A 25118-nucleotide genomic window follows, 5' to 3' on the forward strand; every position below is an offset into this window, starting at 1 on the left:
GCGGGCGGGGCGGCGGCGGCGCGGGAGGAGCGGGGACGGGCCCAGGCTGAGGGTGACACCGAGACGGGCGGGAAAGCTGCGAGTGGGAACTGAGGTGTGCGGGGACAGGGGTGGGAGTGCAGGGGGGTCAGGGAGCGGGGTGGGAGATCAGCGGTTTGGGGAAGGGATGTTGAGGGTGATAAGGAATTCAGAGAGGGAGTTTAGGAGGAGCAAGGATTTAGGGAGAGCGGATCGGAGATTTAGGAAGGGGGTTCTGGGGGCTCAGGGAGTCGGGGAAGGGGTGTTGAGGGTGGTCGGAGAATCTGGGGGCTCAGGGATTTGCGGAGGGGATCAAAGATTTGGGGAACGGTGCTGGGAAATCAGGGATTCTTGGAGAGGATCTTAAGGGTGGTCAGGATTCGGGGAGAGGGTTTGGGGAAACAAGGATTTGGGAAGGGAGGATCAGACTTTGGGCAGGTGTTGGTGCCGAGGTGTCAGGAGAACAGGCTCAGTGGGAGCCTTAGAGAAGCAGGTTCTGGGAGAGGTGGGCACTGGGGAGGGTGTTTGGGGCTGAGGGGCTCTATGCACCCCCGGTCCCCTCCGAAGGGTCCGGGAACCTTGGCACAGCCTCGTCCCTCTCTCAGGAGCCATGCTCACGTCCAGACTCTTCACGCTCGTCCTGGTGGTGCAGCCGTCCCGCGTCCTCCTGGGCATGAAGAAGCGCGGGTTCGGCGCGGGGCTGTGGAACGGCTTCGGGGGCAAGGTGCAGCCCGGGGAGAGCATCGAGGAGGCTGCCCGCAGGTGAGGACACGTCTGGGGCACAGGTGGAGGTGTTGGACCATGGGCAGTGGGCTGCAGGTCGAGGTATCATGGCTCATCTGGTCAGTGACACCCTCGTGTTGCCAGCAGTCGTGGCTCACCTCTGAACGCCTGCTCCACAGGTGATGGGGGAGCATCCACACGTGCAGAGAAACAGGATGGCTCCCCCTTTGTCATCTGTAAATCTTAAACTGTCATCCAGTCTGTGAGCGACTGGAACTTCCTGTGTCCTCCCTCCCATCTCTCTGATCTGAACTGAGAATGAGTCTGAGTGCTAGGTGGAGGTTCTTGCAACTCTTCAGAGAGGTGCAGGTTTAATTTTGGCTATATAGCAGAATTACAGCTAATTTAATTTAAATAATTAACCAAATTGCTTATTATTTGATTGTATGGTGACATTTTAAGGGCTAATGTTGAGCTGCAGAATTTAATTTCATCAGTAAAAAGGCACAATGTAATTTTTGAACCCTTTAGTACTGATTTCTTGTAGTTCTTTCATCTGTCTGGTCATTAAAATGAAGTAGCAGATCACAGCTGAATTGCTAAACTCCTCTAAAAATTAGGTACCTTGTTCTTTACATGACTGTTGCAGATACAAAAGCCACGATTGCCATCTCCTCAGTTTCTGATACATGCCCCAAGCTGCCCTTGCACCTGCAGGAAGATCAGTCATGCTGTGCTCAGCTGGTTCCCAACAGTTCTGCCCTCAACAGCCTCCTCAGCTGTGCCAGCACAACCGTCCTGGCTCTGTGGGACAGAAGGGGCTCTGTGCAGATGTGCTCCCAGCAGCACATGGCCTTAATGTACCTGACACTTCATCATGGCTTTTTGTGTAATTTATCATCTCTGAGTGGAGAGAGGCACATAAGTCTTGTCACTTCACATTTGCTAGACTTACCTGCCACCAGTGGGGTAAATCTAATGGTTTCTTATAGCATTTGATTCCTTGGCATTCTTACCTGTGCTGGCCCAGAGTCTGACACCAGAACTTCTGTTCACAAGATGCCAAGTGCTAAAATTTTCCTCAATCCAAATGCAATGTGCCACAGCACAGCCAGCACCTGCTGCTGGGGACTGTCCCCATCCTTTCACCTGCATTTACTCCAGAATGGCCCAAGCAGTTCCTGCTGAGGTCAGCTGGGCAGGAAGCTGTCCCCAGAGCCAGGAGCAGCTGGACACACTGGCCACCTTGCTGGCTGGAGCACTGCTGCCTTGGGGCACAGCTCTGCTGCAGGAGGCATCACACAGTCCAAATCAAACTTCCCTTGTAGCACTTCCACGCTGCACTGGGCCTTGAGGTCTGAGGTTGTGGTTCCTGTGTCTGTCTCAGCTGGGTTGGCAGAGGCAGAAGGTGTCAAGTGTCCTCTCAGCACAGGTAGTTAAGTATGAAACCAAAACATGAACAAAAGTTCCCAGTACCAGTAAGATTTCCATCCTCTGCTGGGTACAGCACATTCCCACAAGGACCTGGGCAGATCCTCAGTGGCACATCTTGTAAGGGGAGCATTTAGTGAACGAGTTAGTTCTGGTTTACTTCCTATAATGTTTCCACTTGCTACAGAGAGAGCCAAGCAGCTGATGGATAAGTTGCCTGGAGAACTCTAGCAATGTTGTGCTTTGTTGTTCAATTATCAGTGCCTGTAAAAGGAGGCTTTTACAGTCATTGCAGGAAAACTGCCTCTATTTTAGACATAGACAGCTTCTCAGAAGATAAACTAAAATTAGCCAAGACATTAAGCTGAAGTATAATTTTGAACGATGGGATCCATGAAATCAATGCCAAAGAAAGCTGGAGCCTTAAAATCATTTCCATTACATTTTAAAAGAGCTGTTACTGCCAAACAGGCAACTACATTAATTATTAACTATAACTAAAGATACACAGTTTCAGAGTACTCCTTGTTTTTGTACATTAGAAAAACCATTACTAACTTCAAGCAAGCTATGCTGCTTCTGTTAGAGGGAGGTAAAATAAAAAAAACCCTGAGCACAGAGCATAGAGAGAAAATAATTGAATGTGCTTCAAGTAGCTGTGCATGGTGGTGTGTGGAAAAGAGCTGGCACAGCTCTCCAAGTGCTCTTAAAAGTCTTGCCTTGTGGCCTCTGTTATGCTCAATGTACTTCCAAGGAGCTGCCAAGTTTGCACAATTGCTTTGTGTTTTTTTACACTGCATTTGAATGGGAATCAGAATTCCCAACCTTCTGTGTGCAAATGGTGTTTTGGAGTGTGTAATTTAAGTAAGCTCCAGTTTGCCTCAGAAGTAGCTGATCGTGTAGCAGGTATAGATGTTCTTTCTGGTGTTCATTACCTGCTCCTCCATAATTCTAAAAGGTTTAGCTTGAAGTGGGCAAAGCCTTTTGCCTGTGTAAATGAAGTGTATCTTCTGAAACCACACCCAGGTACAGTCACAGGACTTCACATACCCACATCTCTCTTACCTCTGAGACCATCTGCATGTTGCAAGGACTCAATTATACTAAATGATCAATTTTCCTGAATCTGTTTTCCTGCCAGGCTCAGGAGCCTGAAATAACACAATCACCTGTGACCTGGCTCCACTGTGGTGTTGTAGCCTCATGGCTTGGTGCAGGTTAGAACCCTGCTCTGTTGTACTGTAAGAGCTTTCACCTTTGGGGCACTGGAAGGGTTTTGAATGTGTGAGTAAAGCTGATGATTGCATTTTTGCCCTCACAATGCTCACTTTCATGAAAGAAGTCTTCTTCTCATGCAGGGAGCTCCTGGAGGAGAGTGGACTGACTGTGGACACCCTGCAGAAGATGGGTCAGATCACATTTGAGTTTGTAGGCAACTCTGAACTCATGGACGTTCACATTTTCCGGGCAGATCACTTTCATGGAGAGCCAAGAGAAAGCGAGGGTAGGTAGCTGGTGTGGGGAAAGGGTGTGCATGCTCTTCTGAGACAGCACTGCCCTTATGAAATGGAGAACTATTCATGCTAAAATGCCTCCCAGAAGGAAGGCAGCTGGGCAGTAGAGGGAAGCTGCAGTGTAGGCAGCAAAAATCCACGAGAAAGTCCCATGCAAAGTTCTTTTGTTTCCTGCCACCAGAAATGCGGCCCCAGTGGTTCCAGCTGGACGAGGTGCCCTTCCATTGCATGTGGCCAGATGACAGCTACTGGTTTCCCCTGGTGCTTCAGAGAAAGTTGTTTCGAGGCTATTTTAAGTTTCAGGGACAAGACACCATCCTGGAGCACAGCCTGAAAGAAGTGGAGGAAGTTTAAGAAAGCAGAAGCATTCAGCCCACGTGCTACTGCCCACATTGGGCTCCAGCATCCTGAGTATGACTTATGAGGGTCTCTTTGCTCAGTTCTCCAGAAAATGAGGCTTATTTTCCAGGTCACTGCAAAGTAAGGGGGTTTCTAAGCGAAGAAATAAAAGTAACAAGATTTTCCATGCTGTGAAATCCCTTTCTGTGGTAGGCTTCAGTGGTTATGTGATCACAACTATTAAAAACTTGTAAGTGTTAACCCTTTTTAGTGGTTTAAGCTTTTCCCTCATGGGTAGATTTTTTTTTAAACTATTATTATTAAAAATACTTTTCTTAGTAAAAGCATATGTTGTTCTGTTTTAATGGTGCTGTGAAAGCCTTTAGGAAAGTTCAAACCAGAGATTCCTTCGGGATGCTCCAGCTGAAGGCAGGGTGAGGCTATGGGAGTTAAGAAAACACAAACCAGAGGTAGATGTACAGTCCTGTCTCAGCCTAGCTTTCACTGTTACAGCTCCTGCTGTGAAGTCAAACTATTTGAGCATTTCAGGTAAAAACATGCTGAACAAATTCAATTTCCAGAAAGTTGCTGTTGCAAAGTGCCATCCCCTAGGGCTGCAGGCTTTGTCCCAGGGCAGGAGCAGGTGACCACTCAGCACTGATGTCAGCCCAACCCAGCATGGTGGGCAGCAAAAGTTTAATGCTAGAAATAACACATCACATATGTAACTTCTGACACAAGGTGGTGGGGGTTTTGGTTTTTTTTCTTTTTTCAAACACTTTTACAGACATATAACACTTACAGATAGAATCTTGGAATGTAATGTAGGATCTGTAAACATTTCCAGTCTACCAGCTGTAGTAATAGTTCTTTAATTCCTGCATTTGGATAAAGTGCTTCATACATAAGGCTATTTGAGCAAAGCAAAGATACAGGATACTCCAGGCAGACAAAATTCACACCCTCTGAACTATGTTTGTTTCTTGCCTCCTTCCAGCAGTTTGGAAAAAATTATACCACTCAAAAACATCCTTCTTCATCTGCTAAACAAGCCACAGTTCAGAATTAGGAGGATGAATTAAGACCTTAAAACTTTACTTTTCCTTTTGTGCTGCACAATTATTTACAGAGGTTTTGATACCCACCCCTGCTTCTGACCTGGCAGTGAGGGTTCCTGGCTGCTCTAACAGACACAATGGCTTGGGGCAAATAGAATTAGCACCCCTTAAAAGGACAGGCAGCTTTTACAGAGGGTAAGACCTTACTGCATGGCAGGAAAGGGAATGACTGGCTGCCAATACCTGTTAAATACCTTGGGTTATTTCCTGGTGGAAACTGTAAATTGCTGGGTGAGAGACAGCACATGACAATCACACAGAATTACTTTCTGTTCCTCCAGGAGTTTGGGTAGGAAAAGAACAAGCATGGCTCAGGCTTGCACTCCTCTGTTATCCCCTGTGTGCAGTCAGGTGAGTCCTTCCAGGAAGGTGCTTTCCCCAACCCCAATTTTTAGCTCATGTCAAAGAGCTGGGATGTTACTGCTCCTGCTGCCCTGAGACTGACATGGTTTAAGTTCTGACCCCAGCTGGTATCTTTGTCTCTTAGTAAACAGCACAAAGTGAAGTGTAAATTAGCCTGTTAGAAATTCCAGGAATTACACCCTTGCATGGTTAAAGGAGAATTAAAAGCACTGGAATGTAGCAAGGCACCATTGAACATGTTCTGACTTAGGAGGAGCAACTTGCCAGGAAGATGAAAGGAGAGGGAAAGAAGGATCAAAGATTTAAGGTATGGTAAATAGAGTTTTGAGCCTTTCAACACGGTACTGACAAAAAGCCTGTATATTCCCACTTCACAGCTGGAAGTGGAGAAGCCCTCAGGAGTGACAAAATCTAGAGCCCTTTTCAATTTTCAGGCAGCCTTTCAGGGTCTCAGGTGTTGACTACCCTGGTACCTCCAGGACTGCTCTGACAAACACTGAAGGCTTTTCTACCATCACTCCTTTGAGCACATAGAAGTCCCCTGACCTCAAGCACACACAGAGAAGTTTCCATTCACAAAAGCACATTAACACTTTGGCACTGCATCTTACAGCAGCATCAGATCTCAGATAGGCAGCACACAATTTATCTGGCTTGGTTAGTGTTTACTGCAGAAGGCAAGAGCATGGAGGTAACTACAACTGTTTTTCCCACATTGGCTAGGGCAGACAGACAGATGAAGTCAGTTTGATGGATCCTTGGAGTCCCTGCTGCTTCCCTCTGGAGGGAGGAAGCTGTGCTTGATGCTGCCCTCCAAGTCTGACAGATCCATAAACTGAACCTAACAAAGACAGCAAGGAAGTCCCTCACACATTGAGGTAAACAAACAGTGCTGTTTGCACACTGACCAGTCTCCCAGAAGAAAGGTTTGCAAACTAAGGGTTGTATGAAATAGTGTCTGCATGTGTTTAGGAATGAGACAGAAGCTTGACAGTCCAGTATGAAATAAACTCTGAAAGTGCCAGCAGCTGGATCAGCTTTGAGAATATTGGGCCTCAGTTCTCAAATACCTGGTGAACAGAGTAAAATCAAAACAAGAAAACCCCAACCCAAAACTGTCCTCAAAGACACAAGGGCTGACAATGGAGGAATGGGCTGTTTCTCAAAACAACATAATTTCAGTTTCTTTATAGGTCCTGTGGTGTGTCTCTATCATTGCAACAATCTCTGCACTAGGACTGTACAATTTGTGCTTGAAGGTGAACAGGAATAGGAGTTAGTCTAAAGCACTCATGTCACTTTGATGTTTGCTTTTTGGGGGACTGCTTTTGGATTTTAAATCAAGTTCAAAATAGTAATTTTTTTCTAAAAGTGAGAACTGCAAAGTTCCATTCAGGCTAGTCCTTTGCAAGCACTCCTATAGAACACTTCCCAGTCAAACAAGTAACATATCAGACCCATCATAAATTATCTGATCTTGCCCCAAAATATACAGTATTTCACTGTTCACCACATCAGGCAAACAAAGATAAATGAGGGAGGATGGGTGCCATAACCAGACAGCACCTTCTGATAATACCAGGAGTGAAGAGCATGGAAAAGTCTGGTAGCACACTTTCCACACTTGAACCACAAACCATCTTCCTAATCAAGCCAAGGTCAAGCAGAAAAACCTGTTGTGCCATGCCTCAGATGGTATCTTCTCTGTAACTGGACTGTAGAAACATTTCCTTCCCCTGACAGTTTGCTCCAGCTTGTGAGCAGAATTTCTTCTGCATCACTTAGGAAATCTCCAAGAGAGAATCAAATCTGTCACAGCCATTTGCAGTTCATCTGTCTCACTAGACAAGGCCCATGTGCAGGAGGAAAGTGAGTTAACATTTGAGTTGTTGGAAAAAGCTCTTAATGCCTTCTGTGCAAGGTTGGCTACACACTGCTTAAGGCCCAGCACTCAAGGAACTCACCCACAGCAGTGTATTTACTCCATTTTGAGGAATGTGAGTCATGGTTATTCAGCCTCCTGGAACTGGGCAAATAACTAATCTTGCTCCTAGCTGAGGAAACTAATCCAGAATTTCCACCTTGGCTAGGAAGGGTTTCATGTTACACTGAAATTTCTAAATTAAAAAAAAAAAAAAACCACCAAAAAAAACCACCCGAAAAAGCTTTTGTGATTGGAGGATTTAAATACACTTCCTGATAGTGGGGAAGTTCCCCAGTGGGAAAATATTTTCATGGTCCCAATTTAACAGCAAGCACTCATCCTTGTTAATGTGCTTCCTTTTTTACCCATTCAAGGAAAATGCTAACAAGCCAAGTCACAAATTCCCCTTTGGAAGCTGTTTTGGCCCCAGAGAAGTCAGGTTCAGGGAGTCCTGTTCCCACAGTTTTGCTGCAGACGTTTGCAGTTTGATTATCACTTTCTCTGGAGGATGTGCACCATTTCCCCTGAGGTAACACAACATGCACATTCTCCCCTTTGCCTCCCAAGGGAATGGAGATGCAAAGTGGAGAATGTTTAGTCCCTTTATCACAACCACAAACCGTTTTGAAAACCCCATCACCAAGGGCTGTGGTGTTTTCAGAGATGAGAACTTTCACTTAATTGTCTGCTCTCCTTCACAAACAAACACACTGCAATGCTACCCACAGCCAGGAAGAATGACAGTAACATTCTGATAATACTGAATTTTGGCTGATGAACTTTATCAGCACTGTGTTCCAGCCTGCTGGTGCAACAGGATACTTCTGATATTACACCGAAGAAAACACCAGCCTTTGGGTCAGCAGCTCTCCAACAGACCTGAACAGCTACTCACCAGATGGAGGTCAGCACCTCCAGAAGAACAAGCTACCATCTAGCTGTTCTGCTCCTGTAGTACAAATGATTTACAATTAAGGAGTGTTTTAGTCAATTATTTTTCCATTTATGCCAGGCAAACTCCTCTGAGTTCCTGAACCCAGCTGTCTTTGGCCCCAAACTGAAAAACATGAGCAAGTCCCCAGGCTGCCCTGCAACCATGAAGGGAAACACACTGACAATACAGTCCATCCAGCACCATCAGGAAAACCCCTGTAACACAGCAGCACTGGCCCCTGCCCAGCTGGGTTACAAAATCCAACCACTTCATTCATTTTGTGCTAAGGTCTAGCATAAGAAATCAAATCCAGACACCTACAATGGGATGGGGGATGGCTTTCAGCTTTCCCTGTGCACACACATCCCTAACACAGTCCCTCCAAGGCATAAAAAGCAATTTATCTCCACTTACAAGCAAGTGCTTCAGCTATCCTGTTCATCTCAGCACTTCAGAGACGTGCAGAGATGTGTCAGCACAGCTGCAGATAAACATGATTGGAGGACTGTTAGTACAAGATGCAGAGGCCTCAGCAACAGCACTGCAGCACTCGCTGTGCCAGGCCATATCCCAGCCCCATGAGGGGTGTCTGCAGGATAATGAACATCAGCTCTGCCCCAGGGCATTGCAAAGTTACAAAATTGTCTCTATATCTGTATGTTCTGCCCCACATCCAGTCTGTCTAAATCAGAGAGCAGCTCAAAGCAGCAATATTTAAAGAAAAAAAACAAAAAAAAAACTGTTTGGAGGATTCATTGGAGGTAGAGGTCCCACCCCTTCGTTGATTGCCCTTCTTGCTCCATGTGGGATGCTGGGAACATTAATTGGAAAAGAAGTTTCCTTCTGGAGGTGACAGGGGTGGAGTTGGCATACTGCTGGATCCCACAAAAAGGCAGCTCAACTTCGGCTTCAATTCATTCCAAACTTTACTCATCTGTGAGTGGAGAAGGAGAGAAAGCAGACATGACCACACAGCACATAACAATCTCACCACAGGGAATTTTAGCAGCACTCAGAAGCACAACACAGATTTGCTGAAGTATTTTCAGGAAGTTCAGAGGACCCAGATTGTTCATGTTAGACCAGTGCTATGTGCAGCTCCATGAATATTTTCCTGAGCTTCTGTGGAAGGGAGATTTCCCTTCTTCAAATTCCTTCACTGAAGGGCTGGAAGGGAGCTGAAGGAGAAATGACTTTTCTAATATAACCAAAGCAAGAAAGTCTGTATAGGGGGAATATTAAAGGAATATAAAGGGAATATTTTGGGTTTAACAAAAGGGAGCTTCTAAGTTTTAGAGCAAAACCTGGAAAGTTTTCTTTCCATACAATTTCTGTGTAGCTCAACAAAAAAACCAGATTAATCTAGCAAACACACATCATTCACTACAGAGTAAAGATTTAATGGTTGAGTCTTTTTCAACTACTCACAGGGTAGGGCCAGCTACAGATGAGAGAAGAAAAAAAGAAATCTTGCTGCAAGAAGATACCATCTTTTAGAGGGATTAGAGGCTAACTTTGATCCTCACCCCAAACATCCAAAGTTAGGAGAGAGCCCAACTGCACAGCTGATTAGAGCATGAAGGCCAGTGGGTGAAAACAAATCCATTCAAATTCTCATTGGCATTTTGAGAAAAAGAACACAGTCTAGAACTCACCTCTTTGTGACCCTGAATCTGGGAGTTGACAAAGGCCCCCAGAATGTGAGATGTGAGAGGCAGGTAGATGTGGATGAGCTGTGTCTCCTGATGCAGGCAGTACAGGGAGAAGTAATTCCGCAGCTCCATGGTTATGATTGCGTTTTCTTGCTGAAAGAAGAGGAGCTCAGTGACCAGGAAGAGAGTGGGAGAAAGGAGAAACAGGAGAAAACAGCATTCCTCCCCACACCAGCAATTCAAACACAGAGCCATTTGGTACAACAGGAATTTCCCTTTTCCATCATGCAGACTGCTGCTTCCCACAGCTCCTGCACATGATGTGCTGCCAGAGAGCCCGTAACGAGTGCTGAGGAAAACCAGCAGTGGGTAGCAGGGATTTCCCAAAGTACAGCCCTAAATCTTTCTGCAAATGTGACTGAGTTACAGAGCAGCACCATTACAGAGCCCAGTCCCACCCTTTGCTCTCCCAGGCGCCTGCCCTACCTCCACAATCCGGGATTCCAGTTGCTCCACCGATTCTGGCTCTTTGTTCTGCACAGTGGCACTCATCATCTGCCTCTTCATCATGCTGTACTTGTGCAATGCTCGCTGGTGCTTGTGCAATACCCCCTTCTCGTGCCTTTCACACAGGTCCTTTATGGGAAAAGAAAAAAGTCCACAGTGGGAGCCAAGAGTCAGCAAACACAGCCAGTACATCAGGAACACACACGTGTGGTCACACTTTGTGTCATTTCTGTGCTGCAGATTTTTGCTCCTTTGTTTTCAAGAGGGTCAAAAAATGCCAGCAGCTAAGAATTTAAGAAACAACTGTTTGAACCCAGATCAGTGAGCTTAAGAGGCAATCTGGAGCAACACTTCTGCCAACATTTTGGATCTTATCAGGCCTCTTATCTTTCCTGACCTTCTCAGTTTTAAGTACTGGCAATTAATTAAAGTGCTGGCTCAAGTCCTCCAACTTCAGTCCTGGCCTGGGAATGTCAGGAGAGACTGCCACATAGAGCTGACCAGAAGATTAATATTAACAAAATCCTTTCATTCATAACTGAACTCATGCCTCCATGGGCAAATCAGCAGCAATCCAGTTCACTGCTTTGACTCAAAAGCAGCCAAATCTAAAAACAAGAAGGTAAACTATATGAATCAGCTAACCAATCATATTTTTAAGTTCCTTGCAGTTTGCTCTTTGGCAAGTTCTCATCAGACAAGCAGATCAGGAAGGCTACAGAGCTCCCTGTGGCCAACAGCCACTCCCCTCCCTCTGCCAGATGCCCGGTTTGCCTCTGAACTGGCCTCACAGACACTTTTCCATCCAGTTGGCGTTACACCCTCTAAAGAGCACAAGCTTGCTCTAAACAACTTTCTTGTTGGCAGAACAGCAGAGCTCACTTTATAGGACTGGAGTAAATCCAGGAAAAGGTTCAACTTCTCCACCACATCATTCTCTTCCTGTTTACCCTAGAAAACAAGGAAAAAGTACATTTTACGTAAGCCTGGCATCACAGCCCTTCACCCCCACACCATGCAGGCTCTCCCTGCTCTCTCCAGGCCACATCACTGCTTACACAACTGCATCAAAAATGTCTCCAACAGCACTGGAGTGTTTAGACTTCAGTGTGCAGAACAAAGACCTGACTGAGGCAGGAACAGCTTTTCCAAATGACTGATCATTAGAAAAGAGGAGTTGGTTTCACAGGCCTGCATGTCAGTCCTTTCAGCACACTCTGCCTGGAATTCCTTGCTCTTGCAGATTCCTCCAATCTTTCATCTTCCCTTCCTACAAAATAACTAATCCATTAAAACTCTGAGCACCAGCATGTTCCCTGTAATAGTTCATGCATCAGAAGGCAGAGATGAGACACCAAGTCAAATTTCACTACCAGTGCTTTTATTTTACAAACAAAATACTCTTCTTCCTGTATCAGTAGAGCTCTCTGGAGTATAAACTCCAGAGAAAGAGACCTGGTCTGACTGATCTACAAAAGCACACTGAGTGTTTTAACACAATGAGATGAACAGCACTGAAGACAAAACTATTACTTTTCCTTCCCAGATTGTCGTGTTCTCACATCATTCTGACAGTCATTACCACCTTGTACACTTAGACCAGAATGTGCTGCTTCTGTCTGAATGATTCTCATGTAATGTTTAAGTACATGAATGTGAAAATTTGATTCAGAAGCAAGTTGTTCTGGTGTAGCAGATTAATAAAATGGAACACAACACTTTTGGACAGCTCACCCTAGAAGTGAACTTAATGTGTGCAGTAACCATTTAAAATTCAGAAAGAAAGCAGGTTTTTCCTTCCTTTCCCTTGCCTGTTACATTTTTTGCCCATTTAAACACAGTCCAGGTATTTCACACAAGCTTGAACAAGTAGGCTTTTAGTTTGGACTGCAATCTCCCTCTTAGCTCTTGAAGGGCTTATGTCCACAGAGCTCATGATTCAAGAAGAAATTCAGGGTAGCAGTGTACCTCATTCATGTTACAGAAAGAACAACCAAAAATAAAAAGTGAAGGACTCACCTGCTGCACAGCCTTATCTGCCAGAAGTGCAAATTCAACAGACAGACCCTTCAAGGCTTGTTTCAGAGTCCCCCATGTGTTGTTATTCAAAGCAGCCCAGGAAGGAAGTGGGGTAGTGTCTGAGCCCAAAGCACTGGAAGGACATAAAGCAATGGTCACATCTAGGAGACAAATTCCACTGAGATAAAGTTCTTTGCAGAGAGCGGTTTCAAATCTGTCTAAACAGCTCACAGTGCTGAGCTACTACTGTGCCATCACAAATGCAGAGTTAAGTGTGTACACACTGTGGAGAGAGACAATAATACAAGTACCTGAATGTGAAGGTATTTCTGTTTTCTTTCCTCACACTCTAGGGAATGCAGCCTTAGTGGAAAGCACACATTTCCTTCTTTTATAGAAGGAAAATTGATTATGTCCTACAGCATGCACTGAAATACCCATTTTTACCAGACCATTTGCAGGTAAACTTTACAACAGTGTTGAGTTCTAAGCCAGCAGTAGAAATGTTCACATCAGCAAACCCTGTTCCTCCAAGCCTACCTCAGCTCCTTCCCAAACAAGAGGAGGTCGGAGGCGTTATCGATGGCTCGGGAAGCGATCCTCTCCGCACGGTCCCGGAGCTTATAAAAGCTGTTATAAATATTTCTGATCAGCTCCCTGCTGGCAGCAAACTGGGCCTGAATGTCAGCTGGGAGGAAGTCCTGAAGGAGTACAGAGGGGTTACTGGTGGATAAATCAGAGGCACAGCACAGTCTGCAGGGAGGGACAGGCTTCCCTCCTGTGCTCGCTGTCTCCCACTGTGCTCTCACAACTCTGCAGAGATCAGTTTCCCATTTAGGTGTCCCAGTCACATGTCACACAAATAGCCCTAAATTTCAGAGGCAGAAAGAGGTTCAAATAGCCAGTGTAGACAGAGCTGGCAAAATCTGCCATTCTACTATGCAGTTACAAGGGGGTTTGTGAGGTTTCAAGCTCACAAGCTCTGATCTGATCCTACTGGTAATTCCCAGCCCAGTAAAGTTGAGCGTGAACTGAAAGTTCAGCTTTTTTTGGACCAGTTTATCACTGGTAAAAGCCTGAATTAAGCTTTAGTTGCAAAACCTTCTGCAAGCATTGCAGGAACCTGAACAACAACTTGCTTTGAAATTGCTCAATGAACACAGTGGATGTGTACTCAATCACTGGGATAAACAGATATATGGAGAACTTACAACTAACTTTTCCATAACAGTCCAAATTGCTCTCCCACAAGAAGAGCACAACAGACAGAATGAGGGCATGAGCACAAAGGAAAGACATCAATCTAGACATTAACTTTTAAATTGTGCAATTTGTGCATTTGTTTGTTATGCAAGTACAAGTAATTACAGAGAAACATGTTCTGAACAGGATTCATTGTTTAATCTATATCATATTCATGAGCCTTTATTTAGCTAGAAATATCAGGCCCTTAAGAGTCAAAAGTTTATTTGATCTTTTCATTATAATTACAAGTCCTTCTAACTCCAGAAACAACTGTCTCCTACCTAAGGTCTCCATCACTAAATAGATGGCATAACTGAAGCACCTGGAGAAGAAAGCCATATAAACCAAAATAACATGTTGCAAGAAATTCATATACATACCTTGGCCTGGGTAGCTAATCTGCAAGTCACAAATTCATCTCCCACTCCCTGGACCAACTCCCTTAGCTTATTCTGTACATCCTGGAGAAAATATAGAGTCAAATGAGCAGGAAAGAACTATGAAAAAACACAGACAGCTCATGCAGGTCTCAGATATATTGCAGCAGCAAGACACAACTCAGCAGATACAGCTTTATCAGGTTAGGTTTAATTTAAGGAAAACATAATCTCTGTTCCCCTAAGAACAGTTATAATTTTCAAAATACTACACTCCTGGCATTGAGTGAAATTACCTTCCACTTTCCACTGTGGAAACACCTACTGAGAGAAAATTCTCTTCATCCCAGGGAGCAAACCCATGTAGGTTAACAGCAATTCTGAACGCTGTGCCCAGCAAGGCAGTTACAGCAAGACATGCAAGCTCAGGACTATTGCTGACAAACACTCACTGAGCCACTGAAGGACAGAAAGAGTTTCAGGAGCACATCTTCTGAGAAAGGGGGATGTCGAGCCACCAGGTTTATGAACCGCTTCAGCGCCCTCCTCCTCGACTCTATGAACTCACGATCAGCTGCAGGAAGAAACATGAAATTACAATTAATGCCCCTCACGTTACATCTCAGAAAGAAAAAATAACACACTGCAACAAAACCCAGAGAATAGTTACCCATAGCCTGTCAGTTCCCAAAATCAGACCTTTCAGACTGACCACCTGAATAAATATTCCATCAGGTATTTTTTACCTCTTACCAAAATTCAGCATACATTATTTCCACAGGGTAGGTCAGGGAGGAAGGACAGCCAAGTCTAAGGCCTGAAACCTCCACTTACAAACTGTGGGCCTACAGAGATGCTTCTTCCTCTGAACCAATTCCAGAGGATATCCCAGCCTGTTTGAGAGTCCTGGGATCAGCATCCATCCTTTTCATGCAAGGTGTCAAAAAGTATTTTGGAAGACTTGCACAGCAATCTGCAGCAAATCCATCCAGACTCTTTACTTGTCAAACTAAAAAAATTCTGGTCCTTTTGCTGAAACAGGAAAATTTTTCAATCTGGTAATACCTACAATAAGGAAGTAAATTAAAGTTCCTGGTGTTTTTCAGGAGCAATAACAAATAAAACCAAAGATTAAAGGAAAAGAAAGCAACATAGAAAGAAATTAAAGGAATGCTCTTATCCATGACAATATTCTCATGTCATGAAGGATTTTTACTCTTTTGCCACAGTTTTAAGCTGGCAGTTTGCTGCCTGTGAGGACTCTCAGAGGTGATCCTCAGTACAGCACTGCCCACCAATTCATTTTTCTGCCATTGGGGTTGCAGATCTCGATTTTGCTTTGCTCACACTTAACCTACACGGACATTTCTGAAGTTTTGTACAGACTTCCCACAGGATCTGCCTCAGATGGCTGCTGTCCTCCAAAGGAGCAGAGCAGATCATCCATCTCCATCTGACAGATGGAGGGGAGCAGACCCCCACTGGATCTGTGTAACTCAGCATAGGGGCACACCAAGGACAAACCACAGAGTTTTGTCCATCCAGCTCTGGGACTTGGAGGCTCCAAGGGTCACACATCTATACTAATCCATCAAATCATGTGTCCTGCAACACCATTTGTCATTCAATCTTCTCAGAAACAAGAACTACCACTTCCCTTTCCTTTTTCCTGTTTGCAGTTTCCATTAAGCACACTTCCACAGCTCTTCTATATGCAGTCACTGGACTAAAGGCAATCAGCACTCCCTGCCTCCTCACAGCTTTGCAGTGTATTAGAACTGCTCTCCTAGTAGTCTGGGAACTAATCCTATCAGGTTTTTTCCTAAAGTTATGATATGTGTGGGAAGAAATGCACCAGTGAATGCAGGGAAATATCAACACACCAGCAATGGAAGGAAATAACAGTCCTTGACAAGTGATAGATACTTGGGGCTTCTGTCAAGCACCCTCTGTCCACTGAGATTAATCAGAGGTCTCTTTGCTCACAGGTATTGCATGAAGTGAAAATTCTGGCTGAGAACACTGCATCAGGCTAAATTCACACATGGGTTTCACAACCCCTCCAAAAACATCTTCACAATTCACATTCCATCATAAGAACATTTGACCATTGAAGCTTTTCAGGGGTGTGATTTTGCTTTGCTCCAGTTCACTATACACCCTGCTCTGTTCACTGTTTACCAATTCTGCTTTACTGGAGCAATACATGGACTCCTCAATCGGAATCAATTATTTGTTGAAACACTGTGAGCTTAGCACCATGGGCAGGAAGAAGAAGGCAATGAAAAGCTTGTTCTTTCACAGATAAAGTATTAAACAAGACAGAATTTTATACATTTATACAACTTTTGAAATAATAAATGCTTAAAACTAGTGTCAGTATTTGAGATTAATGAAAAAATTATTCCTGAAGGAACTTTGATATGCTTTCTGTCTTGGGATACTTCTTGGTTTCTAGTCTAACTGCTAAAGTATACTTGAATGAAATGACACTGATTCCATTTAGGTTGGAAAAGAACTTTTAAGATCACTGAATCCAGCTGTTAAACTAACACTGCCAAGTGCACCACTAAACAATGATCATCACAACTTGCTTTTCTAAGAAGCAATACCTGTAACTCTGCCATGCTCTTGTGTAGAATTACACCCAAAATCTTATAAAGAAAAATCATTAAATACTGAAATTCTATGGGATAAACCCCCACTGTAATTTTGCATTCATATCTCACCTACAGGAATTTCTAGCATGGCAATAATTCATACCTGCAAATTGTGTACTATAACCTCAAAATTGCTGTGTGAGGCAAGGCAGAAGCCAAAAGTTTCAATCTTTTAAACATTTCTTTTCAACAGTATCACCTTGACCATGCTTGCACCATGAAGCAGAACCCCTCCAGTCCAAAATGAAGAAGCAGGTTTACCTCCCAGCATCCTCTTAGGGGGCAGTGCTGGCACCATTCGATATGGGAACTTGTGCAGCAGCATCTCGTGGAACACCACGAAGTCGTTGTATCGTCTGTACACAGAGCACTTGAACCGCTGCAGGTAATGGGGGATAAATCAATGCACAGCTCAGACAGCAGCACCTCCACAACTGGTTTGTTTTTGCACTGCCAATACAATTTCTTCACTAGCTCAAAACACTGTGAAACACCCAGCTAGCTACGCTGATTTGTTATAAAACCATTCCGCTTCCATTGTCCCACACCTGCTTTGTTACAGAGCTCACGTTTCAAGCAAGTGAATTTGCAGCCCACCCTTCACAGCTCAGTTAGATGTTCCATGCTGCAGAGGCCCAAGTCAGGAAGACCCAGGGCTACTGCACTAAAACTCAGCCCACACAACTGGTCTACTTAAAACCAGCATCACCCAGCACATCTAAATCACTCTGGACTTTGCCAGCAGAAACATTCGTAGGAGGATAAATTCTCACCAAGCCCAAAGCTTGTTCACATTACCTTGCTGGAAACCTCATATTCCACATGTTTCAGAAAAAGGCCCTTCTTCTCAGGTATAAGCTCCACCTGCACACTGTCCTTGCTCAATAGCTCTTGTAGGGTGTGGGAAAGCAGCAGTGGATTTCCCTGGGGCGTCTGCATTAGAAACTGTTCCGGTTCCCTTGGTTCATTTACTGGAGGCTTTGCCAAATCTAGAAGAGAAAAGGGAAAAAACAGTAGACCTGATAAGATATAGTAAAAGAAGTAGCCTTAAAATACTCTGTTCCCTTGCTTGGTGCTCCCAGAGGAGTGCAACACCACCAGAAGCCCAGCCAGGCCACTCCCCTGGGAGGTGATGCTGCTCCACACACGTTCACATCACGGTACCTCCCTGCTCTCAACACCCAGGGCACCACCAATTATATCGAGTCAGAGAAACATCTCCACTAAGCAAAGAATCACAGGCCAAATTTGTTCTGTGAATCAGCTAAGAGGCCTGCATTTCCTGTCTGTCCAGCTCCCACCACAGCAGCATCTGCCAAAATGAACGAAACCCTTGCTCAGCACTTTTGGATCCTGCCTAGAACGACTCATGGAAGGAAAGCAAAATGGGTCATTTCACTGCGCTGTACAAATTTAATCCATTAATTTTGCACTTCATTACAAAGGAAGGAGACACTTCATTTGACATCATTTTATTAGGCTCTATGACAGTGTGCTACAGTGAGAGTGAATTACAATAATTTAATATGTCAACATACTGAAGTTCCAAAGCAGAGGGAAAAGGTTCCTAATCAGGGCTACCAACCTGACAATTCCTCTATCACAGCAAGCTGTGGCAAAATCTTTCAAACTTACCTATGCTCTTCCTCTGCTTGTAGCTAGAAAACAAGCAGCTTTTGACAGTGAATTTGACCATAACTGGGAAGCTTTGGACAGTACCAGATTTACAGACAGATGCAGAAGTGAAAAAAGATGGGTTCTTAAGAATGCGGCCCCAGAGGACAAATGACATCAAAGGAGGGACAAAGCTGATGACTCAGAGTGTTCTCTTATCAAGTGCCTGACTGCAGCCTCTTATCTCAACCTGACTTCAGAGCTACATCTGTTATGTGACTTACACTGTTTTTCAAAGCCATCGTTACTTTTCTAGCCATTCCACACATAGGAAACAGTGTGTAAAATGAGGGTATGGCCCTGGACTCTGCTCACCCCACACCTGACTCTGCTCTCCAGCCTGGAGCAGGGGGGTTCCTTACTACTAAGAGGCATACTGTAAACAAACTCTTTTATAAAGCAAGTCAAATCCACCGATGAAAGGTGCCTAGAGAAGCCAGGTAGGATTCATTATCCCTTCCTTCCTTGCCATTGTGCAGAAATCCTTAAATATATCTGCAATTTTGAGAACACAGTAACACTGCAGAAGCTAGAAGCATTTCTTCAAGCTTTGATACATAGTTCAAAAAGTTGTTAACTGGGTAACAGATTAACTCAAGGAAGATAAGAAGTCATATCCTTAACTGGAAATCCCTGACCTCCTTCTGATAAGGATTTCCTACCTGCTCTTTCATGTGCCCTAGGCCCTGATAAGTGGGGAAAACCAACAATCTTTAATTCCTCGGATTTATGACTTCATAACAGACACTTTGTTATTTGTTCCATAAAATGGCTTAATGAAACCAAACCAAATCCAGGACAAATGTCCTTATCCCACAAGCCTCATCAGGCTTCAGATTCCTGCTAATGTGACTCAGAGAAGCAAGTCTTAACACCTCTGCTTTAACAGACATCACCTGCTAACCCCACCTATGTAGCAGCTCCTAAAAACTTCCAGCTACCTGCCGGAAACTTGCAGTAAAATAATACAAGCTAATTCAGTGTTGACATGGGATACTGCTGGATGAAGTGATAATGCAGAGCACAAGGAATCCTGGATATCCAGAGCAGCAATTCTCTGGGTGTCCACCCCAGTAATCCTTGGGTTTAACTGCTCAAGACACACCAATGAAATGTGACACACGACAGCAGATGTTGCTCTTCCAGTGCACACACACCCAAAGCTCCTGCAGAGAATTCCAGAGCCTTCTGTGATGCAGAAGATGATGCTGCAGAGGCCTCCCCAAAAGGGGGCTACTCAAAAAGCACCCCAACTAATTCCCCCAGCAGTGTCAATCTGCACTAACACAACATCTCCTCCTGCCTATCCATTCACTGTCTCTGCTTCCCATCTTTCTGCTGGACAGCCAACAGCACAAAACTGAACTGGAGCCCTGCACTGTCTGGTAAACTCCTGAAACCCCAAAGGCAGGAGAGAGGCAAGAGGAGAAAAGATGTACAGGGTGAACCATGAAACCCTCACTGTTTCATCTTTAAGTCCCAGAACCAAACTGATGCTGAGGACTCCCAAGCTCATTGCAGGTCTGAACCCCATTACCAGTAAGACGTCCACAGAGTGTTGCCCCATCAGGCAAGACTCCACAGTCCTTTGACAATTCAGCCATACTGCTCTTTTCTTGGTAATTCCTCCCCCGTTTTTACCAAGCTATTCTCTAAATTTGCTTTCTAAAAATCACCTACAGGACATGCCTTCTCTTTATCAGCAGTTCACACTCTTGGTTCTCCCTGAAATATTCTGTAGCTTCTTTACATCTCAACCTTGTCTAAATGTGTGAAATCACACAAACCAGACAACCATGCAAACAAGTTTGAATAATTACTGTTTAATTAATAACCTCAGCATGTCTGCTATCAACAAGACAGTTACTCAGAGTGAATCTACACCCACAAACACTGGTCTGAGAACACAATAAAATGACTTGGGAACAGCTGTTAACCTGCTTTAAGGAATGCTTATCATGGCATTAACACTAACCCTACAGAGCAATATATTTTTCAGCCCATTTTTCATTCTACTTGCTAAAGAGCCTATTTGGGAACAGCCTCAGGAGCCCTGGCCAGGAATGGTGGATAATAGTGGGAACTCATTGGTATGAGCTCCCGTGTTCAGCCAGTAAAAGAATTTACATGCATTGTAACAGAACACTTAACGCTTCCCATCACGCACTCTCTGCTGGAGAACAGCTAATTTTGAAAACATTCCCTTTGGTTTCAGCAGATCATTATCTAGTAAAGTTTATATAGAGAGAGCAGCGAGTGGATACAGAAATGAGGTATGGAATGGTCCCCTGGAACACTGGGAAGCAGACAAAATAACAATCAGCTTTTTCCTACGAGCTAGGCTTTTGCTACAGTAGTTTCTCAATCTGTTGTCTATAAGATATCAGGAAGTGGCCTGATACAATTGAAAACAAGTTGATACAAAAGTTAAAAATAATACATACTAACATGCATATGCAAACAAGAAGGCAACAAGATGACAAGAACTAAAGGTTTGAAGAAGCATTCAAAGCATGGCCTAGTTTTTGTTTGGTTGTAAAAGAAAACAGCTATGAAAACACTGCACAATACTTTTTTTTTATTTTTGGTAGCAAGTCAGATAGCCTTTGGACTGAAGGGAGTTGGGAAACTTACCCAGAGAACAACTGCAACAGAAAATTTCTCTACTTCATACCATGTGTTTCGTGCTTTAGTTAGTGCTCAATGTTCATTACTCCACTGATACAACCGGGCAGCAATCTGCCCTCCGTGGAATTACCAGTTTCTTCCACCCAAATTTCAAAAATCACACATTTATGAAAGCCAGGGCAGAATTCCAAGTACCTGGCTAGCTGCACAGAGTTTTCATGTGTGAGTAAGCACATACAGTCGAGCAATGCCAGGGCTGGAAGTACAGGTGGTAAATCACAACATTGATCTCCCTTCCCTGTTTAAGCTCTGTCAATCAAATTTGGAGGCCTTATCTCCCTTTTACAGATGGCTGATGCTACCAACTCTTTATTACACCAGGTGCTAATCAGGTATATTTATTAGACATGCTTAGGTAGATGGTGCCAAAGAATTACTTGTTATATTAGCAGCATGTTTACTAGAAGGAGAAAGGATCCTGAAAGGAAGTAAAACCTTCAGGAAAAACAGCTCAGATCTCCATCATTACAGGTCACAGCTGTGCAGGGCACAGGGGATCCAGCCCACAGGAAATGGGAACATGAAAACTGACTGGTTTTGTACACAGATACCTCAGTTTTCTCCCTGGAAAAAATGAGGGCTCCACTACCAACTCCTGAGCCAGGAATACTAAAGCAGCAATCATTCATCAGCATTTCCCTTTCTTGTCTTCTCATGAGAAGCCCCAGGAATTATGGAAATGTCTTTCCTCCTTATTGTGTCAAACACATTCCTCCATAATTCCAGAATCCAGCATCCACATTAGCCTCCCTGAATGCTGGTGCAGATTTCAACTACAAATTCAAACAGATTCCCATATTAGCTTTCATTTTTTAAACTATTATATAATTTGAAATCCCCTAAAAAAATAACAGCAGAAGTCCCACAAAAACAAAACAAAACACTTCTTTCCTATTAAAGTCTTTATGTATTTTTTGAGACTATTGCATGCAACTTGTTTGGGTTGTTTTGAAAAATTCAAAACCATGCAATTCTTATTTCAAAAGGAGAAAAGCAAAAGAATCAGGCTAACAAACCTAAGTGCTACACAGCTGTGTGTTCAACATGGAAGGCAGGTCTGTATTTCTTACTGGGCACAAGGAAAGTTATCATATTTAGCTTCACAGTAATTAAGAGTCTCTTTCCTTCTTCTTCCCAGCAATTCCTTTGTAAATACAAGCTACCCAATGCCAAAACAAGATAAAATAGCACAATCATAAAATTAGATGCTGGAATGAGGCTCCAACATTTTGTTTTTCTCCTTAAAAAAACCCAACCACCACAGATGTCAAGTATGTACCCTGCACTAGTTAGTCTGATATTCTGGGTTTTTTTCCTTTGGTTAGACTTTTATATTTCCCCTTTTTTTTGGTGTTATGGGTAGTTAAGTTTTGGTTTGGAGAGGGTTTTTTGGTGGTTGTTTAGGGGTTTTTTCCAAGTAAGTTTAAAATAGTTATTCAGCACTTGGTGTTCCTAAAGATGAAACAGAGAAGTTATGCCACAATTCAAGAATAGATGACACTATTTAAAGTTAATTTAGTAATACGCAAAAAGCACCTAAATTTCTGCAGTCCCCTGCAGCTATAGACCTCTTTCTGCTTCTCAAACTACCACAGTCCCATACTCCAGGAGAAAAAAAAAAAAAAACAAAAAAACCAAAAAATACAACACCAACTTGTCACACAGATTTACTGTGTGTAAAGAACTTACCTTAAGCCTATTGCCCTGCTCTTTTAACTAAGCTCTTAGATCATCAACTGATTCATCTGATTTCCCAAGTCTGGGAATACAAGGGCCACATTCCATTCACAAGTCAGCCATGAGCCACAGACCCCAGCTGGAGCAAGCACAATAAAGTGAGATGCAGCTACTTTGAAGAAATAAAAGGATTAGCAGAGAAAAATCCATCGAGGAATGTGCCCTAAGATTACAGAGACAACAAGTCAAATGCTCACTAGGGCTGGTTCCCAGAGCTCAGTGGATGACTGCTAAGCTATCATTTCTTACAAAGAAGTTAGGAGTGTAAAAATTCACAGCCAGAAATGTAAGCCAGCAAGCAATAACCCAAACAACTACTCCAGGAAACTTTCACAAGGACATTTTAGCCTGACTACAAAACTGGCAAGTTTCCACAACCAACTGTCCTTATAGAGGTCAAAAACATCCCATGAAAAGAAATCGTTTATCTTTGTTTTGCTTCTCATCCTCCTTACATGTTTCTCACCCTCCTGATGTCTAGAACTGGTAAATTTTTCTCCCTCAACCTGCACCAACCCCTAAAACTTGAAGGCTGTGGAGGAAATCAGTGGTTATGTGCAAATTATATTGTCTGTAACCTGTACAGCCCTTCCATGGGCTGAGCACACAGTTAAAGGTTTCCCCATCAGAAGAAAAAGAGACACCTCACTCCCTACACAGCCAACACACCTGGAGTAGCTCCCTGCAATCATTGCAAAACAGACTCACATAGAAACAAAGGAAAAAAAAAAAGTCAATAAAAGCCACTCTGCAAAATTGACTTCTACATGCTGGACATTATCTTTTTTTTTTTTCTCTTCGATTGTACTAAAATACTTGCAGCTTTGCTAAATCAAAAAGACAGCATTTGTATGTGCTCTCATGGGGGAGTATCAGGGATACCTATCAGGACTCTCATTACTCTGGATATTTGAATCTTCCCAAAAAATTCACTGACAAGCTGCTGGTCCCAAAAAAATTACATATGGGTGTGAAACTTTCAAAGATCTCTGAACTGCATCACAAGGCCAGAAATAAAAAACATCGCTGCATTCACAGCATTATTTTTCTTTAGCCAAAATCATTACAGACCCTCTTGCAGTGTTCATCATAAAGTCTTTGCCAAAGAAAACCAGATTTTCTAAAGAAGGCTGAGTAGATCAGAAAGGTACAGAAGCACCACCACCAGAAGTTAATCAGTTCAAGAATACTCTTCTTGGAGACAACTGTTTTATCTCTAGAAGACTCCTGAAGCAGATGGTAAATCCATAACAGACATACCTGAGCAAGCTCTCTCTTTGGTACAGTAGGACATTTTTTCCACAAAGGCTGCTGTTCAATATGTTACATCAGTCCTGGACAGAAATATTCCAAAATAATTTATTTATAAGCATTATCTGCATCAGGAGCATCAAAGGCCTAACAAGAGCAAACTCACAGTGGATCCTAAATATAATCAACCAAACCATTTTCCACGCGTTAAGCTTACCTACTTATTTTTCTTTCCAAACCGAGGAAAAAACAAACATAGTATGCACAGAGCAGGTACAGAATTTCGGCCACTTCAAAGAAAACTTTACAGAGCCCTCTAAAAGTTTCCTTCAGTTTAACTGCTGGAGGAGCCTAACGCGTTATTCCCTGAATTCACCCAGGAGCTCCCTCCATCTCCCATTTCGCAATATGCGCCGGCAGCGTTTGGCTACAAGTTTCTTCACCCCAGACCCAGCGAAAGTGCAGCGTTGGGAGCTCTCCCCGCTGGATGCGCGGTGGCTGGGCTCGGAGGGAGGCACAGGGAGCGGAGCGCCCCGGGGCGGGAGCGGGCACGGAGCGAGCCCAGCCCAGCCCAGCCCAGCCCGCACCGAGCGCTCGGCCGTGTCCCCACGGGACAGGCTCGGCACCGCGCCCAGCCCCGCAGAGGGGCTGCGGGGAGCTGACCGCCACCGGGGCCACCAGCGGGGCCACCAGCGGGCAGGTAACCCCAGCGCAGCCGCTGCTTCCCCCGCAGCTCGGCCCCCGGGCTCCCGCCGCCCGGGCGGAGCGGGAAAGGCGGCGGCGCTCCCCGCAGCTTCAGGCGGGCCGGAGGCCGGTCCGCTCCCCGGGCCCCGCCACCCGCATCCCCCGTACCTGCGGCCGTGCCCGTGCCCGTGCCCGTGCCCGTGCCCGCGGGCGGCTCGCCGTCCATCGCGGCCGCGGTCATGTGAGGCCGGGGCGGCCGC

The 25118-nt window shown here is 44.4% G+C and overlaps 2 protein-coding genes across 3 annotated transcripts; one reads left to right on the forward strand and one right to left on the reverse strand.

Annotated features, from left to right (window-relative positions):
• The first annotated feature begins 6 nt into the window (after nucleotides 1-6).
• NUDT1 (nudix hydrolase 1) lies at nucleotides 7-4295 on the forward strand. Its single transcript, XM_033074123.2, has 4 exons — nucleotides 7-94; nucleotides 624-780; nucleotides 3531-3676; nucleotides 3868-4295. Exons 2-4 carry the CDS (start codon nucleotides 629-631, stop codon nucleotides 4038-4040), a joined length of 471 nt encoding a protein of 156 aa, XP_032930014.1. The 5' UTR covers nucleotides 7-94; nucleotides 624-628; the 3' UTR covers nucleotides 4041-4295.
• A 570-nt stretch (nucleotides 4296-4865) lies between these two features.
• SNX8 (sorting nexin 8) lies at nucleotides 4866-24676 on the reverse strand. Of its 2 annotated transcripts, none has more exons than XM_033074121.2 (11): nucleotides 24392-24676; nucleotides 17623-17813; nucleotides 17086-17203; nucleotides 14617-14738; nucleotides 14168-14248; nucleotides 13083-13243; nucleotides 12543-12675; nucleotides 11406-11474; nucleotides 10503-10652; nucleotides 10020-10169; nucleotides 4866-9298 (listed from the first exon to the last, which is right to left on the reverse strand). In XM_033074121.2, the coding sequence occupies exons 2-11, from the start codon at nucleotides 17761-17763 to the stop codon at nucleotides 9185-9187; spliced, it is 1239 nt and encodes a 412-aa protein (XP_032930012.1). In that variant the 5' UTR covers nucleotides 17764-17813; nucleotides 24392-24676; the 3' UTR covers nucleotides 4866-9184. The 2 variants fall into 2 exon arrangements, with proteins under 2 accessions (XP_032930012.1, XP_032930011.1); XM_033074120.2 differs by lacking the exon at nucleotides 24392-24676 and adding an exon at nucleotides 24184-24309.
• Nucleotides 24677-25118: the final 442 nt, after the last annotated feature.

Source organism: Catharus ustulatus, chromosome 16, assembly GCF_009819885.2.
Source record: "Catharus ustulatus isolate bCatUst1 chromosome 16, bCatUst1.pri.v2, whole genome shotgun sequence".
NCBI classification, from domain to species: domain Eukaryota; kingdom Metazoa; phylum Chordata; class Aves; order Passeriformes; family Turdidae; genus Catharus; species Catharus ustulatus.